The following is a 13,968-nucleotide window of genomic DNA, read 5'->3' as shown; positions in this document are numbered from 1 at the left end:
TCTCTGAATACCTTGTACTTGGTTTCTGAGTATGTGTGTACTATGTTTGTGGATGGTGTTTTAAGATGACTTATGTCAAGATTTGGCACTATATAAAATATTTGAAATAATAGCCATGGTACAGTTTTGCGCTTTATCGTTTCTTACATTAGCTCTGGGTTATTTGTGCCCCGTCTTCCTAATACTTTGTCTTTGCAATTTAAGCATTGTCTGGCAATGTTTGCACAATGTTTGGCTTGTCATTTTCATGAAGTGTTTTTCTGCTTCTTGGGGGCTATTATGTTCCATCTGGAAGCCACTGTAGTGTCAATCCATAATTGTACCAACTTTCATTTGTATGTTCAGTTTGTCTTGCTTATACACAATAACATGCTAAGTTGAATGAGTAGTTGACATTTGAATAATATCTTTCTGCTGATGCATTGTTTTTCTGTAAAGGGATTTGAAAATATAGTTGGATGAAATTTTTACCATTTTTATTTTGGATTGATTGTCTGACTACTCACAATATATTTTATGTTGTCACTAAAGGAAAAAATGTTTTTGTGTCTCTATGCAATGAACAAAGTAATCCACAATTGATCTTTTTGTTTATGTTCTATTCTAGTCTCCTGCTAAGGCTATGTACAATGCTCGACACTGGAATCAGTCTGAGCCAGAAGAGACACCTCCACCACCCCTGTCTCGTGCTCAAACTGCTCCGGTAAGCTAGCATTCTTCAACTGATGGCAAGGTTGATACCTGACATTGAGAGTCTGAAAACCTCAGATTTTTTTATTTATTTATGTATTTATTTATTTATTTTTTTCAAGTTTAGACTAGTAATCAAATCAATTCAAATCAATTTTATTTATATAGCGCCAAATCACAACAAACAGTTGCCTCAAGGCGCTTTATATTGTAAGGCAAAAGCCATACATTAATTACAGAAAAACCCCAATGGTCAAAACGACCCCCTGTGAGCAAGCACTTGGCGACAGTGGGAAGGAAAACTCCCTTTTAACAGGAAGAAACCTCTAGCAGAACCAGGCTCAGGGAGGGGCAGTCTTCTGCTGGGACTGGTTGGGGCTGAGGGGAGAGAATCAGGAAAAAGACATGCTGTGGAAGAGAGCAGAGATCAGTCACTAATGACTAAATGCAGAGTGGTGCATACAGAGCAAAAAGAGAAAGAAACACTCAGTGCATCATGGGAACCCCCCAGCAGTCTAAGTCTATAGCAGCATAACTAAGGGATGGTTCAGGGTCACCTGATCCAGCCCTAACTATAAGCTTTAGCAAAAAGGAAAGTTTTAAGCCTAATCTTAAAAGTAGAGAGGGTGTCTGTCTCCCTGATCCGAATTGGGAGCTGGTTCCACAGGAGAGGAGCCTAAAAGCTGAAGGCTCTGCCTCCCATTCATAGTAATAAGACCATTTTGTGTGGAAAGTGTGCAGGTTTTTATGCAGGCATTCCCATGCTGGTAGTAAACCCTTTAAAATAATTTATCGTCATTCATAAATCACGGCCAGTTGACAAGCTGTTTGCAAGCTTTGTATTTTTAGACTTTATACACTGTAATTGGTGTCAGTTCTGTGAGTTTGCCCAACTAATAAGTGGTAGTTGTCTCTGTATTACAAGCTTGGAAGTTTGTTAGAGGAGTAACTTGTAGCCCATTTTCCACTGTGATTAGCAAGGCAGGAATAGGATTAATGAAGTTAGTGAGTGAGTGAGTCTGCAACATTTCCTCAATAACTACATAAAAACTATTCCATATTGAGCTCTGAAATGTTTCGATTGCTACAGGTGAGGACCAGTGAACCTACTGTTTTGGGTCATTGGCATCTTTTAACAATAATTTGCAGTTATGAATTTATATTTTAGTCTAAATAGGAATGTACAGTGGAACATGATTGGGCTTGTTCATACAGGTGATTGCATGCGATTGATGAGGATTTGTTAATCTGAAGATCCTGGTGACCACTAATGAAACTGTTGCTTGTACAGACAGTGTTAGCATTTATATCAAGTAGCTCAATCTGCTATTATTTACCATGATAGTATATTAAAATTTTAAGACATTGTACAGTGACCTGGATAATGGTTACTGAAGCCAGCGGATAGTAAACAATGGACAAAATCTCCCAGTTACTCCTTTAAGGAGCAGTGCTGTAGAAAACAAATACACTATTAGTTTTTCTGTCATGATATGAAGTTGAGGCTAGGTAATATGAGGTTTGTTTTTCCTCCCGGACTTGTATGTATATTTGTGTAGCTAAGCCTTTTCCTTATTGTCCACAGTATTGGATGTCCTTTACTTGCCTTTGGTAGCTCACCTTTCTCCAATAATTTGTCTTTCTGCTCATATGGGTTGTTTTTCCTGTGTAAGTGAACTTTGGTGGAAAGAGATATGCAAGTGAAATTTAAGTTGTTAATGTTGTACTAACTCATCTGACATCTGTTAATAACACTTGCAGTCTATTCAGCTGCAATAAATCTTTTAGACATGTCATTAAGCAGATTTTTGTTCCTTTGGGAAAGAGCTTCATTTCTCTGCTTCTCTCTTCTTCAGGCCATTTTAACAAGCAGCAATAAGGACAGCAACTCCCATAAAGATGATAGTCTGTTCAAAGCTCCTCCACCTCCGCCAAAAGTCATTAAGTCAGAGACCATACCCACACGACCCAACCAGGATATTGTTACAGCACTGAAATGCCGAAAGGAGGATAAGGAGGTGAGTCTGGAGCACACTGTGAGATTTAGGCATTTTCAGATTTGACATGTCATGAAAGCATAACTGTTGGTAAACTGTGCACTGTTCATTGCAATTGTTCATATGAATTTATAATTTAAGGTTTTCATATTCACTGGTTCAATGCTTTTATACACTGGATTTGGGGTTTTATGGAGATGCAGTTGTGGTCAGAAACTATTCACTCATCATGGGCAATATTGGTTTTCTTATTAATTTTTTGAAATGTCCTTTTTCTGGAGCTGAATGATTGCATGATATTCATGCTTACAATGAAAAACAGAAATTCAAGAAATTAGTGTCCATTTTTGAAATTTATTTAGGTGAAATATGCGCAGCATGAAAATGATGCATACAGGGTCAAACAAATTGCACACTTAGTAGTTGGTTGAATGTCCCTTAGCAAGTTTAACTTTGACCAGATGTTTGTGATGGCTTGTGGTAGCCATCAAACAGCTTCTGGCAGAATTCTGTTTTGAAAACTTGATCACTCTTCTTGATAGAGGACATTTAAGTTCATTTGTTTCCTAGCGCTGACCTGATTTGTAAACACAGTCCAGACATATTCATTAGGCTTGAGTTCAGGACTTTTGGAAGGCCATTCAAATCTTAATGTTATGCTTCTTTATCCAGTACACAACCAGCTTTGTGTTTGGGGTCATTGTCCTATTGCAATACGCAGTTGTATCCAAGTTTCTACCTTCTAGCTGTTTTAAGGTTTTATTGAAGAACTCTGAGGTGGTCCTCTTTTGTTTTTCCAGCCACTTTGTGCAATGCACCAGTTCCACTGGCAGGAACGCTGCCCCAAAGCATGATGTTATCGCCACTATTCTTAACTGTTCGTGTGGCTTTTTTGAGGTTGATTGTCTCACCTTTAGTCCTGCAGACATACCTTTGGTCATTGTGGATAGAAAATGTAATCTTTGTCACCTGTTACTATAAACCAACCCTCCAGATTTTTGTTGTCATAGTACCATTATGCTTGAGGTCTGCTTCAAACTTTAGAATGGTTTGACTGTCTCCATTTTGAGACTTCTTGAATGGCGCTCTTTCAGTCCATAGTGACATAAAACGCACTTGACGGTAGACTGTAATGCCTTCAATCCAACAGCTTCCAGTTCATGGCAGACCTGTGTCCTGGTGATTGCTGAGTTGTTCCTAATAACGATTAACACTGATTTCCTCTCACCCGAGGGTGAAATTTTGAGACTTCTGCCAAACCATGGCAAAGTGGCTACACCACCCAATAACCTTGTTACTTTTCCCCAGCTTTTAGTGTAATGCTGTCCCTCACAAAGAACAAACTCAAACTATTTCATACCTTTAAATTTATTCAAAGTCACAATGGAACTCAGGTATGGATTCTGAAGAACTTCTCTCACGCAGGAAATCCATCCATTCAGAACTACGAACAATGGACAAACAGTTTTTATAAAGACAACATGGGAGTGACAAAGGCGGACCTTCTTTCACAAAATCCTTCCCTTATTGGTCCCTGTGGGCATTCAGGGGAGGTCCCATCCCCCTGCCCATAACCTGTGTGATAATGGGACATTTTATTTATATTGTAACTTAAATCTTTGTTCTGAGTGGTAAAACCGGTTCAACCCAGTTCGACATGCACATTCCAACAAATGACAGACTAAACTTATATGTAACTAAGATTACAATCCTTAAGTAAGATAATTACTTAAGACCAAAACAAGTAAAGAAAACAAAATAACAAAACAATAGTAGACACAGAAATATATCTAACAACCTGTACTTGAGTACCGTTTTGGTAATCGTCTTGGAATGTGCAGTTGTATAGAAATTGCTTCAAGAAAAATTCCTGATATGTGTAACTCTATAATCTTGCACTGAGCTCCTTGGACTTTCCCTTTCATACTGTGTGTTGCACATTCTATTGAGTGCTGTCAAATAAAGCTATTTTATGTTGGCCGAGAGACGCTACCAGCTACTGTCAATCATGATCACTAATATGAAGTTAAGAGGCTGTGGCTTTGGGGAATTAAGACATGTAACTGTCAACACGACTAAATTAATAATGTAAGTATAATTTTAACCCCACATATATAAATTGACCCCTTTTTTATTTCAAGAAACCCCAAATAAAACTTGGGAACAAATTTTTTCTTTTCTGTTATGTGTCTGTTGTACAGTTATTCTGGTCCTGAAAAAGGAGTGTATCACCATCTTTTATGGCTTATGTCATTTGCAGTCTGGTGTTTTGGTTGCAGATTTGGCTGTTAGTTATCAGTGTTATTGTCTTGAACCAAGATCCTCCTCTGTGATGTGCTGAGTTCACAGACAGAGCAGGACTTGTTACTAAAAACATGCAGAGCCAACTGCTGATCAGGCCCTTCCTCCCCACGCTGGGCAGTTATTGATGAGTGGTATTAGCACAGTCAGCTATTGGTGGTAATGGACCCAACAGAAGGATTTGTCATTGAGGTGGTTTGTGTAAATGTCTGAGCTGGTTGCATCTCAGGGCAGTGACACAGCTTTGTAGATTGTAAATAATTGCACACTCTGCTTCCACCAGCTGTACACAGTGGTGCAGCATGTGAAACACTTCAATGACGTGGTGGAGTTTGGCGAAAATCAAGAGTTCACAGATGACTTTGAGTACCTGGAGACGGGACTGAAAAGCAGTCAACCACTCAACACAAGATGCCTTAGGTAAGTGGTATAAGACACTTGCACCTATGTTGTGAGTGGAATTCTCTAAAATGAGACTTAGATGCGCACTTAACGTCATATGACAAGTGTTTGTGTTGCTTCAGTGGTAAGTTGAGTTAATGTATGACTGCAAAGTCATTATGTTCGTACATGTACCTATCACTTAACATTTACTTGTCATGTTTCATACTTGATTAGTTATGCCTCATTGCAAAACAAACAAAAATCAAAGTTATTTACATTGATTCTGTCTGTGTACAGTCTGTGCTGCTTTTTTTTCTCCCTCATATGAATGCTGAACAACGTCTGAAGATGCCCTATCACGTGTGACCTTTTTGTAAAAATTAGCATGGACATTAATGCTAAAACCTGCCTTTTAATAAATTTACACTCAACAAAAATATAAACGCAACACTTTTGGTTTTGCTTCCATTTTGTATGAGATGAACTCAAAGATCTAAAACTTTTTCCACTTACACAATATCAGCATTTCCCTCAAATATTGTTCACAAACCAGTCTAAATCTGTGATAGTGAGCACTTCTCCTTTAAGATAATCCATCCCACCTCACAGGTGTGCCATACCAAGATGCTAATTAGACACCATGATTAGTGCACAGGTGTGCCTTAGACTGTGCACAATAAAAGGCAACTCTGAAAGGTGCAGTTTTATCACACAGCACAATGCCACAGATGTTGCAAGATTTGAGGGAGCGTGCAATTGGCATGCTGACAGCAGGAATGTCAACCAGAGCTGTTGCTCGTGTATTGAATGTTCATTTCTCTACCATAAGCCGTCTCTAAAGGCGTTTCAGAGAATTTGGCAGTACATCCAACCAGCCTTACAACCGCAGACCACGTGTAACCACACCAGCCCAGGACCTCCACATCCAGCATGTTCACCTCCAAGATCGTCTGAGACCAGCCACTCGGACAGCTGCTGAAACAATCGGTTTGCATAACCAAAGAATTTCTGCACAAACTGTCAGAAACTGTCTCAGGGAAGCTCATCTGCATGCTCGTAGTCCTCATTGGGGTCTCGACCTGACTCCAGTTTGTCATCGTAACCGACTTGAGTGGGCAAATGCTCACATTCACATTCAGTTGTTCTCTTCACGGATGAATCCCAGTTCACACTGTTCAGGGCAGATGGCAGACAGCGTGGGTGAGCAGTTTTCTGATGTCAATGTTGTGGATCGAGTGGCCCATGGTGGCGGTGGGGTTATGGTATGGGCAGGTGTCTGTTATGGACGAAGAACACAGGTGCATTTTATTGATGGCATTTTGAATGCACAGAGATACCGTGACGAGATCCTGAGGCCCATTGTTGTGCCATCCAAGAACATCACCTCATGTTGCAGCAGGATAATGCACGGCCCCATGTTGCAAGGATCTGTACACAATTCTTGGAAGCTGGAAATGTCCCATTTCTTGCATGACTGGCATACTCACCGGACATGTCACCCATTGAGCATGTTTGGGATGCTCTGGACCGGCGTATACGACAGTGTGTACCAGTTCCTGCCAGTATCCAGCAACTTCGCACAGCCATTGAAGAGGAGTGGACCAACATTCCACAGGCCACAATTGACAACCTGATCAACTCTATGTGAAGGAGATGTGTTGCACTGCATGAGGCAAATGGTGGTCACACCAAATACTGACTGGTATCCCCCCCCAATAAAACAAAACTGCACCTTTCAGAGTGGCCTTTTATTGTGGGCAGTCTAAGGCACACCTGTGCACTAATCATGGTGTCTAATCAGCATCTTGGTATGGCACACCTGTGAGGTGGGATGGATTATCACAGCAAAGGAGAAGTGCTCACTATCACAGATTTAGACTGGTATGTGAACAATATTTGAGGGAAATGGTGATATTGTGTATGTGGAAAAAGTTTTAGATCTTTGAGTTCATCTCATACAAAATGGGAGCAAAACCAAAAGTGTTGCGCTTATATTTTTGTTGAGTGTATAACTTCAATTTAATAGAATATTTAAGCTGGCATAGGAATATTTAGAAATTTAAATGTATTTTTTCCTGTTAGACTACTGAAAAAAAAATCTAACATTTATGTCAAAATACTTGGTGGCATAAAGGTTTTACTGTGTATATCTTTGTAGTTTCTGCAACAGTGATAACATTTTTCTGGATATTTCCTTTTTCTTCCAGCCAGGAAATGTGTACAAGTTGTTTTTGCCTATAAAAAGTTCAAAATATATCAATTTCACATTATTTGCGATTTGATTCTTTTTCTTGTAGCTGCTGCATTCAACAGATGGTTGTAGCTGGTGGTTAGTGGTTTCAGTGACACTGTGCAATGCAAATACCTTAGAGTGCCTTAATTGAGAGAGTGGCAACATGACGAGTCAGGAAAAAAAAAGCTTGTGGTGCCATCTTGGGTTCAAAATAGCTTTCGCTGTTGATCTCTCTGCATGGAAATTCAGCAATTTTATTTATTCACTGAAAATGACAGGTTGCTATGTATTTGGATGCACAAATAGACACAGCAAGAGCTTCAAGATTTACAGATTTCCTTCAGATCCGAACAGAAGAAAAATTTGGGAAAATGAAGTCAGCTGTGTGAGATGGAAGCCGACTTTTTCAAAGCTTTGCGATGTAGGTAAATTTATTGTTCAGCCCCATGTACAGTTAAACTCACCTGAACAGTCATCGTATGAACCAGATATTCGCAGTCACAGGACAAAAAAGGTCCCAAAGTTTTTGTATTATTTTCCATGTAATAAACACAGTATATAATGCATTTTGTACAACGGATTTTTCGCTCACATTGGATAAAATGTCCCGTCCGATCGCAGTGTATTTCCATTAAAATCCTCGCACGTGGGACGGGAGTCATTAAAAGACCAACTGTTTATTTTTTTTTTTTAACTTTATTCAGGACCCGCAGCCTTAGGTGCACCTGTTAAATCAGACACAAAGGCTGTGATTTGACACTTTTCTGCTTTCACTCTTTCATATTTTAATAATTGTTGCAGGGCGCATGCTGATTACAAATGGATCAGAAAAGTCTGCACATTTACAACACGAAGTCGGAAAAAGAGGAAATTGTACAGCTTACCTTTTGAATTGGAGGAGATGATTGTAGAAAGAAAAGCATGTTGAGGGTCAAATTAGTCCAAAATATGGCATAATCCAGAAACGGAGAACTTTAAAACTGTCACGCACGTCATTGCATGACACAGAATTGCAGAGCTGCAGAAGCATAAATCGGCCTTTAAATAAATCATCATAAATTGTAAATTTGTTGCTGTATGTGGTTAAATGATTTTAAAAAATGTTGAAAACATAAAAAGTTCAGTGCAGTTGGAACCAAAATGGTGCCATGCTCTGAGTTGATGCCGCTCTCTCAATTAAGGCACTCTAAATCACATCAGTCTAAGGTTTCATATTTAGCATTTTTGGTGTAATTTCTGTCTTTCTGTTGATCAGAAACCAGACTGAATCGGATTGCTGGAGCATACAAAAAATGTTGGTTTTTGTTTTTCTTATCTCTCTTTCATCACTCCTGCAGATATCATCATTCTTCTTGTTTCTTTTATGTCTGTGTAATAAAATGCAGTGGGTTTGTTTTTGTTTTGATAAAACGCATTGCTTAGAAATGGAAATTGAATTCATTCAGAAGAATCAATCTTGTCTTCATCATTTGAATCACAAAACTGTTACAAATGAGATCACAAGTGATGATATGAACTTGGGAGCAGCATCTTTTTAAATTAAGTGTTGGATGCCATATTTGTAATGTGTCATTTCTGCTTCTCTCTCTGCTCTAGTATCATCAGCCTGGCCTCGCGTTGTGCCATGCCGAGTTTCAGGATGCACTTGCGTGCTAGAGGGAAGGTGGCACAGGTTTTTAAAATTCTCAGTGATGCTCCACAGCACCCAGTGAGTAAAACTCTAATATATAGTGCATCCAGAAAGTATTCACAGTGCTTCCCTTTTTTCATTTTTATTTTGTTGTATCACAGCCTTATTCCAAAACAGATAAAATTCTCTTTTTTCCTCAAAATTCAACACAGTACCTCATAATGACAATGTGAGAAGTTTTTATTATTATTGCAAATTATTCACAGCCTTTGCCATAAAGCTCAAGATTGAGTTCAGGTGCATTCCGTTTCCACTGATCATCCTTGAGATGCTTCTGCAGCTTTAATGGAGTCCACCTGGGGTAAATTCAGTTGATTGGACATGATTTGGAAAGTCACACGTCTGTGTACATATAAGGTCCCACAGTTGTTGGTGCATGTCAGAGCACAGACCAAGCATGAAATCAAAGTTATTGTCTATAGACTGGGGCGGTTTGCAGCCGAGTGTGAAGCGTCCGGGATGAGAGTCAGCACCTCCAAATCCGAGGCCATGTTTCTCAACCAGAAAAAGGTGCCTTGCCCTCTTCAAGTTGGTGGGGTGTCCTTGCCTCTAGTGGAGGAGTTTAAGTATCTCGGGGTCTTGTTCACGAGTGAGAGATGGATGGAGTGAGATTGACAGACGGATCGGTGCAGCGTCTGCAGTGATGCGGTCGCTGTATCAGACCGTCGTGGTGAAGAGAGCTGAGTAGGGGGGCAGAGCTCTCGATTTACCGATCGATCTACATTCCCACCCTCACCTATGGTCATGAGATTTGGCTCATGACCAAAAGAACGAGATCGCGAGTGCAAGCGGCCAAGATGAGTTTCCTCCGCAGGGCTGCTGGGCGCTCCCTTAGAGATCGGGTGAGGAGCTCGGTCACTCGGGAGGAGCTCGGAGTTGAGCACAAATCTGGGGAAGAGTACAGAAACATTTCTGCTGCTTTGAAGGTCCCATTGAGCCCAGTGACCTCTATCATCCATAAATGGAATAAGTTTGGTTCCACCAGGACTCTTCCTAGAGCTGGCCGCACTAAACTGAGTGATTGGAGGGCAAGGGCCTTAGTCAGGTTCATTACGGGGTGTTGTGAGTAGAAATTTGAGGTACAAATAAATTTACTTCATTTTAGAATAAAGCTTTAACATAAAATGTGGAAAATGTGAAGCGCTGTGAATTCTTTCCGGATGTGCTGTACCGCTCTAATCTTACTTGGTCACTGTCGTTGAATATTCATCTATCCATCCATTAAAGTGGGAATGTGTTTACTTGGGCTTATTTAGTCCTCGATGACAAGTTACTTTAAGATGGTCTTTTAGCTTGTGATGTATGCCAAGGTAGAATGACATCACACCATGCAACTTGTGGAACTACAAGCCTCATCAGTTAGGGGAAAATGTGGATTCTTAAATACATTGTAATATGGACAGTCCCGAAACTATTTGCAAATGTCAAATCAGTTCTCGAAATGTTAATTAATAAATAATGTACCTGTGATGGCACAGAAACAGCAGAACTCAGACGTGCACAACTGTAATGCCTAGACAGCCTATGATGGGCACTAAACAGTAACAAGAGATGGCTGAGAGTGAAATGCAAGTGGAGCACTTTGGTTTCTGTGAAATTAAAGGGAGAGAAATGACCTGAACAAGAGTCCCACTCAATATAAAATGTCTCAAACTAAAATATTTTGGGAAGATGGCAAACATGAGAAACCATATTACACGGCTTCACCTGGAAGAGGAAATAAAACAGTCAGGTGCTGCTAACCAGAAAACCACAATACATACGATATAGTAAGCCCATTTGACTGCTCCCTTGTTTGCACTCTGTTGCCATAGCAAATCTGAGGTGGATCTGCACGTTGAATTGGCACAAGTTTTATGCCGGATGCCCTTCATAACGCAACTCCACATTACGTGGAGTTTACAGGAGTTGGGTTTGAACCGAGAACTTTCTGCACTGAAACCAAGTGCACTAACAACTAGGCCACCTCTCCTATTGTCATACATATAACATAAGGCTCTAAATAGTCATGCGCCAACCTATCTTGTTGAACTTCTTAAACTTTGTGCCTTCTCATGACTGAAGGTCATATGATGCGCGTTTGTTACGTGTCCCCAGTGTTAAAAAGAAGTCGACAAGCTTTACAGCCTTTGCTTTTCGTGCTCCCACTTTATGGAAGACTTTGCCTGTTGTAATTTGAAAGAGAGACTTAATTTGATGATTTTTTTCTTTTCTCTTTTTTTTTAAGGAAAATCTTAAAACCTACTTATGTTCTACTAGTTACCATTTTTTTCCAGTGTTTTTTTTTTTCTAGAGTTTTATCAGAGTATGTCACACCTGTCAAAAAATAACCAAAACAAAAGCACATAACACTTTCATTTGGGATTTTTGTACATTGTTGTAGTGTGCTTTTTCATTATTGGCATTTATTCTTGTTTTTTATTGGGGCTGTATTTTATTTAGTGCTTTGGCAGTATGTGTCCAAGTGGTTTGTGCTCTTGCTTCCAGAGAGGAAGGTTCCCAGTGATTTTAAGTCTTGGGAAAGCCCTATATTAAAAGTTATTATAAATAATGAACATGTGATTTTTTTTATTATTATTTTGTAAGTTACAAAAGTAGAGCTTAAGTCGCAGGACCTTCCACATTAGTTAAAAAAAAAAAAAAATCAAAAGGCAGCTTACTGTATACTCATGAAAATATGGTATATTTAGTTTGATCTTATTGGCTGATTTGTATGTTTTTATTTGCACTTGATCAATTTGAATCGTTCTAATGGGTGCAAATTTTAGTTTTATTGTTGTACTGAGGTTATATGTACAGTACATTGTACTTGAAAGTGCTACATAAATAAATCTGTAGTATAATTAAGCAATTTCAAAGTTTCCGCTAAAGTCAGAAATGGTGACGCAAATTCCAAGGTGTATCACAATTTATTTTTTGCTAGAGATGTATATCCGTATTCAGCCGCTGAGATCCAATGCTTTGGTGCTATGTTGTACACTTTGGAACCAAGATACAGGACCTGAGCTTGAAGATATTTTACTTATACACTGATCCCCACACTCTGTTTGCAATGAAACCAAAGTCATGGGATAGTGCATTCATTTCATTAGATGTCTGTTGATGCTGTTATAGTTTAAAATGCTCGTGATTCAGAATAATACCAGGATCTTGCTGTAGGCACATTTCTTTTTCTGTTGGTTCTTTACTTCCTGGAAAATATGTTGACAAATGTAACCTTCCAGTTCGCACATCTCTGATTTGTGAATGCATCCATTTGTTTTAATTATGGATCATTACAAATGCACTTTGTAAGCTTTACTCTAATCTCTATTGATATAATTTCAAAGACTTCAGTTTTTGGACTGGTGGCTGGACAAAATAAATAATTTGAAGATGTTCTGTAGTGGGAATGAAGTGTTTATAACTGATGAACCAGGGCAAGATGTGTAAAATTTGCTGTAATATAATCTGAAAAGGATAATTGTGTTATGGCCTTAATGAAACATCCATCTACAGTAGAGGGCAAGTGTGTGTGTATGTTGTTTCTTAAAAAAAAAAAAAAAAAAAATATATATATATATATATATATATATATACACTCACTCAACTATGTGGCATTGTATTTTTCTTGCTAAAGTCTTAAATCTGTGGAAACATTTCACTTTAAACTGCTGATTGCTGTATTAAAACAGAATTTGGATGTTTTGTGCTATGTGCACCACTCTCTAACTGCAATCTCTGTCCTCTCAGAACCTTGCTCTGTGCACGGCTGCCCTGATGTACATTTTGAGTCGGGATCGTCTAAATATGGACCTGGACCGGGCCTGTTTGGAACTAATGATCAAATTGCTTGAACTGGACCAGGACTACTCAGCCCATCAGGACCAGCTTACAGCAAAGGAAGTCGACAAGGTCAAAGAAAAGATCCGGAAGCTTTGTGAGACCGTTCACAACAGGCACCTTGACTTGGAAAACATCACGGTGGGTTGTTCTCCAATGGTAAACTGAATTACAACAGCAAAACTTTCTTTTCAGATGTATAATAAAAAAAGCCTTACTCTTATTCCCAAAGAACCAGATTTCATATGTTATTAACGGTAACTAGAAATGAATTAATTTGAGGTATTAGTTGTGTTGTGGAGTCTTATAATGTTGAAAAGATGGCTCTTTTGTCACACTCGGTGAATAGAGCAAAATGATCAAACAGGTAAAACTTTTAGTTTGCAAATAAATATTTACTTTATACAGTACTGTATAATGTAAATATACAGTTAGCTTCTTGTTTTTTGACTGTAAACTCAATTTTTGAATGATGAAATATGTCAGTGCCCACAGAAACTGTGACATGCGTGCTTTATTTTTATTCCCGGTGACTTGTGTTAATTTGACAAACCACCAGCTTTCTTGATAACAGAATGATATCTTGTAGACGGGCCACCTGGCGATGGAAACGTTGCTGTCTCTGACTTCAAAGAGAGCTGGCGATTGGTTCAAAGAAGAACTGCGGCTACTGGGAGGCCTGGACCATATTGTAGACAAAGGTATGGTGAAGGCTGTAATGCTGTGGCGGAAAGAAAGTTCATTTATGTAACTGTGCAGATAGGAGGTTGATGCAATAGATTTAGTGTGTTAAACGCTCCTGTAGTTGTTGACGTAATTTGCTGAGCATTTTGGGTTTGTGTTACTGAACA

At 39.1% G+C, this 13,968-nt stretch overlaps 1 protein-coding gene across 1 annotated transcript in view; it reads left to right on the top strand.

The window, feature by feature from the left end:
* wapla (WAPL cohesin release factor a) overlaps nucleotides 1-13,968 on the top strand; it is a 43,957-nt gene that overhangs the window by 18,682 nt on the left and 11,307 nt on the right. Inside the window, exons 6-11 of the mRNA XM_034184512.1 lie at nucleotides 608-703; nucleotides 2,547-2,708; nucleotides 5,272-5,408; nucleotides 9,202-9,313; nucleotides 13,028-13,258; nucleotides 13,707-13,818. Of these exons, the coding sequence (XP_034040403.1) occupies nucleotides 608-703; nucleotides 2,547-2,708; nucleotides 5,272-5,408; nucleotides 9,202-9,313; nucleotides 13,028-13,258; nucleotides 13,707-13,818 (850 nt within the window). The remainder of the gene's footprint in view (nucleotides 1-607; nucleotides 704-2,546; nucleotides 2,709-5,271; nucleotides 5,409-9,201; nucleotides 9,314-13,027; nucleotides 13,259-13,706; nucleotides 13,819-13,968) is intronic.

This window comes from Thalassophryne amazonica, chromosome 13 (genome assembly GCF_902500255.1).
Source record: "Thalassophryne amazonica chromosome 13, fThaAma1.1, whole genome shotgun sequence".
NCBI lineage: Eukaryota > Metazoa > Chordata > Actinopteri > Batrachoidiformes > Batrachoididae > Thalassophryne > Thalassophryne amazonica.
The sequence above is the reverse complement of the archived record's forward strand: the minus strand, read 5'-3'. Positions and strand labels throughout refer to the sequence as shown.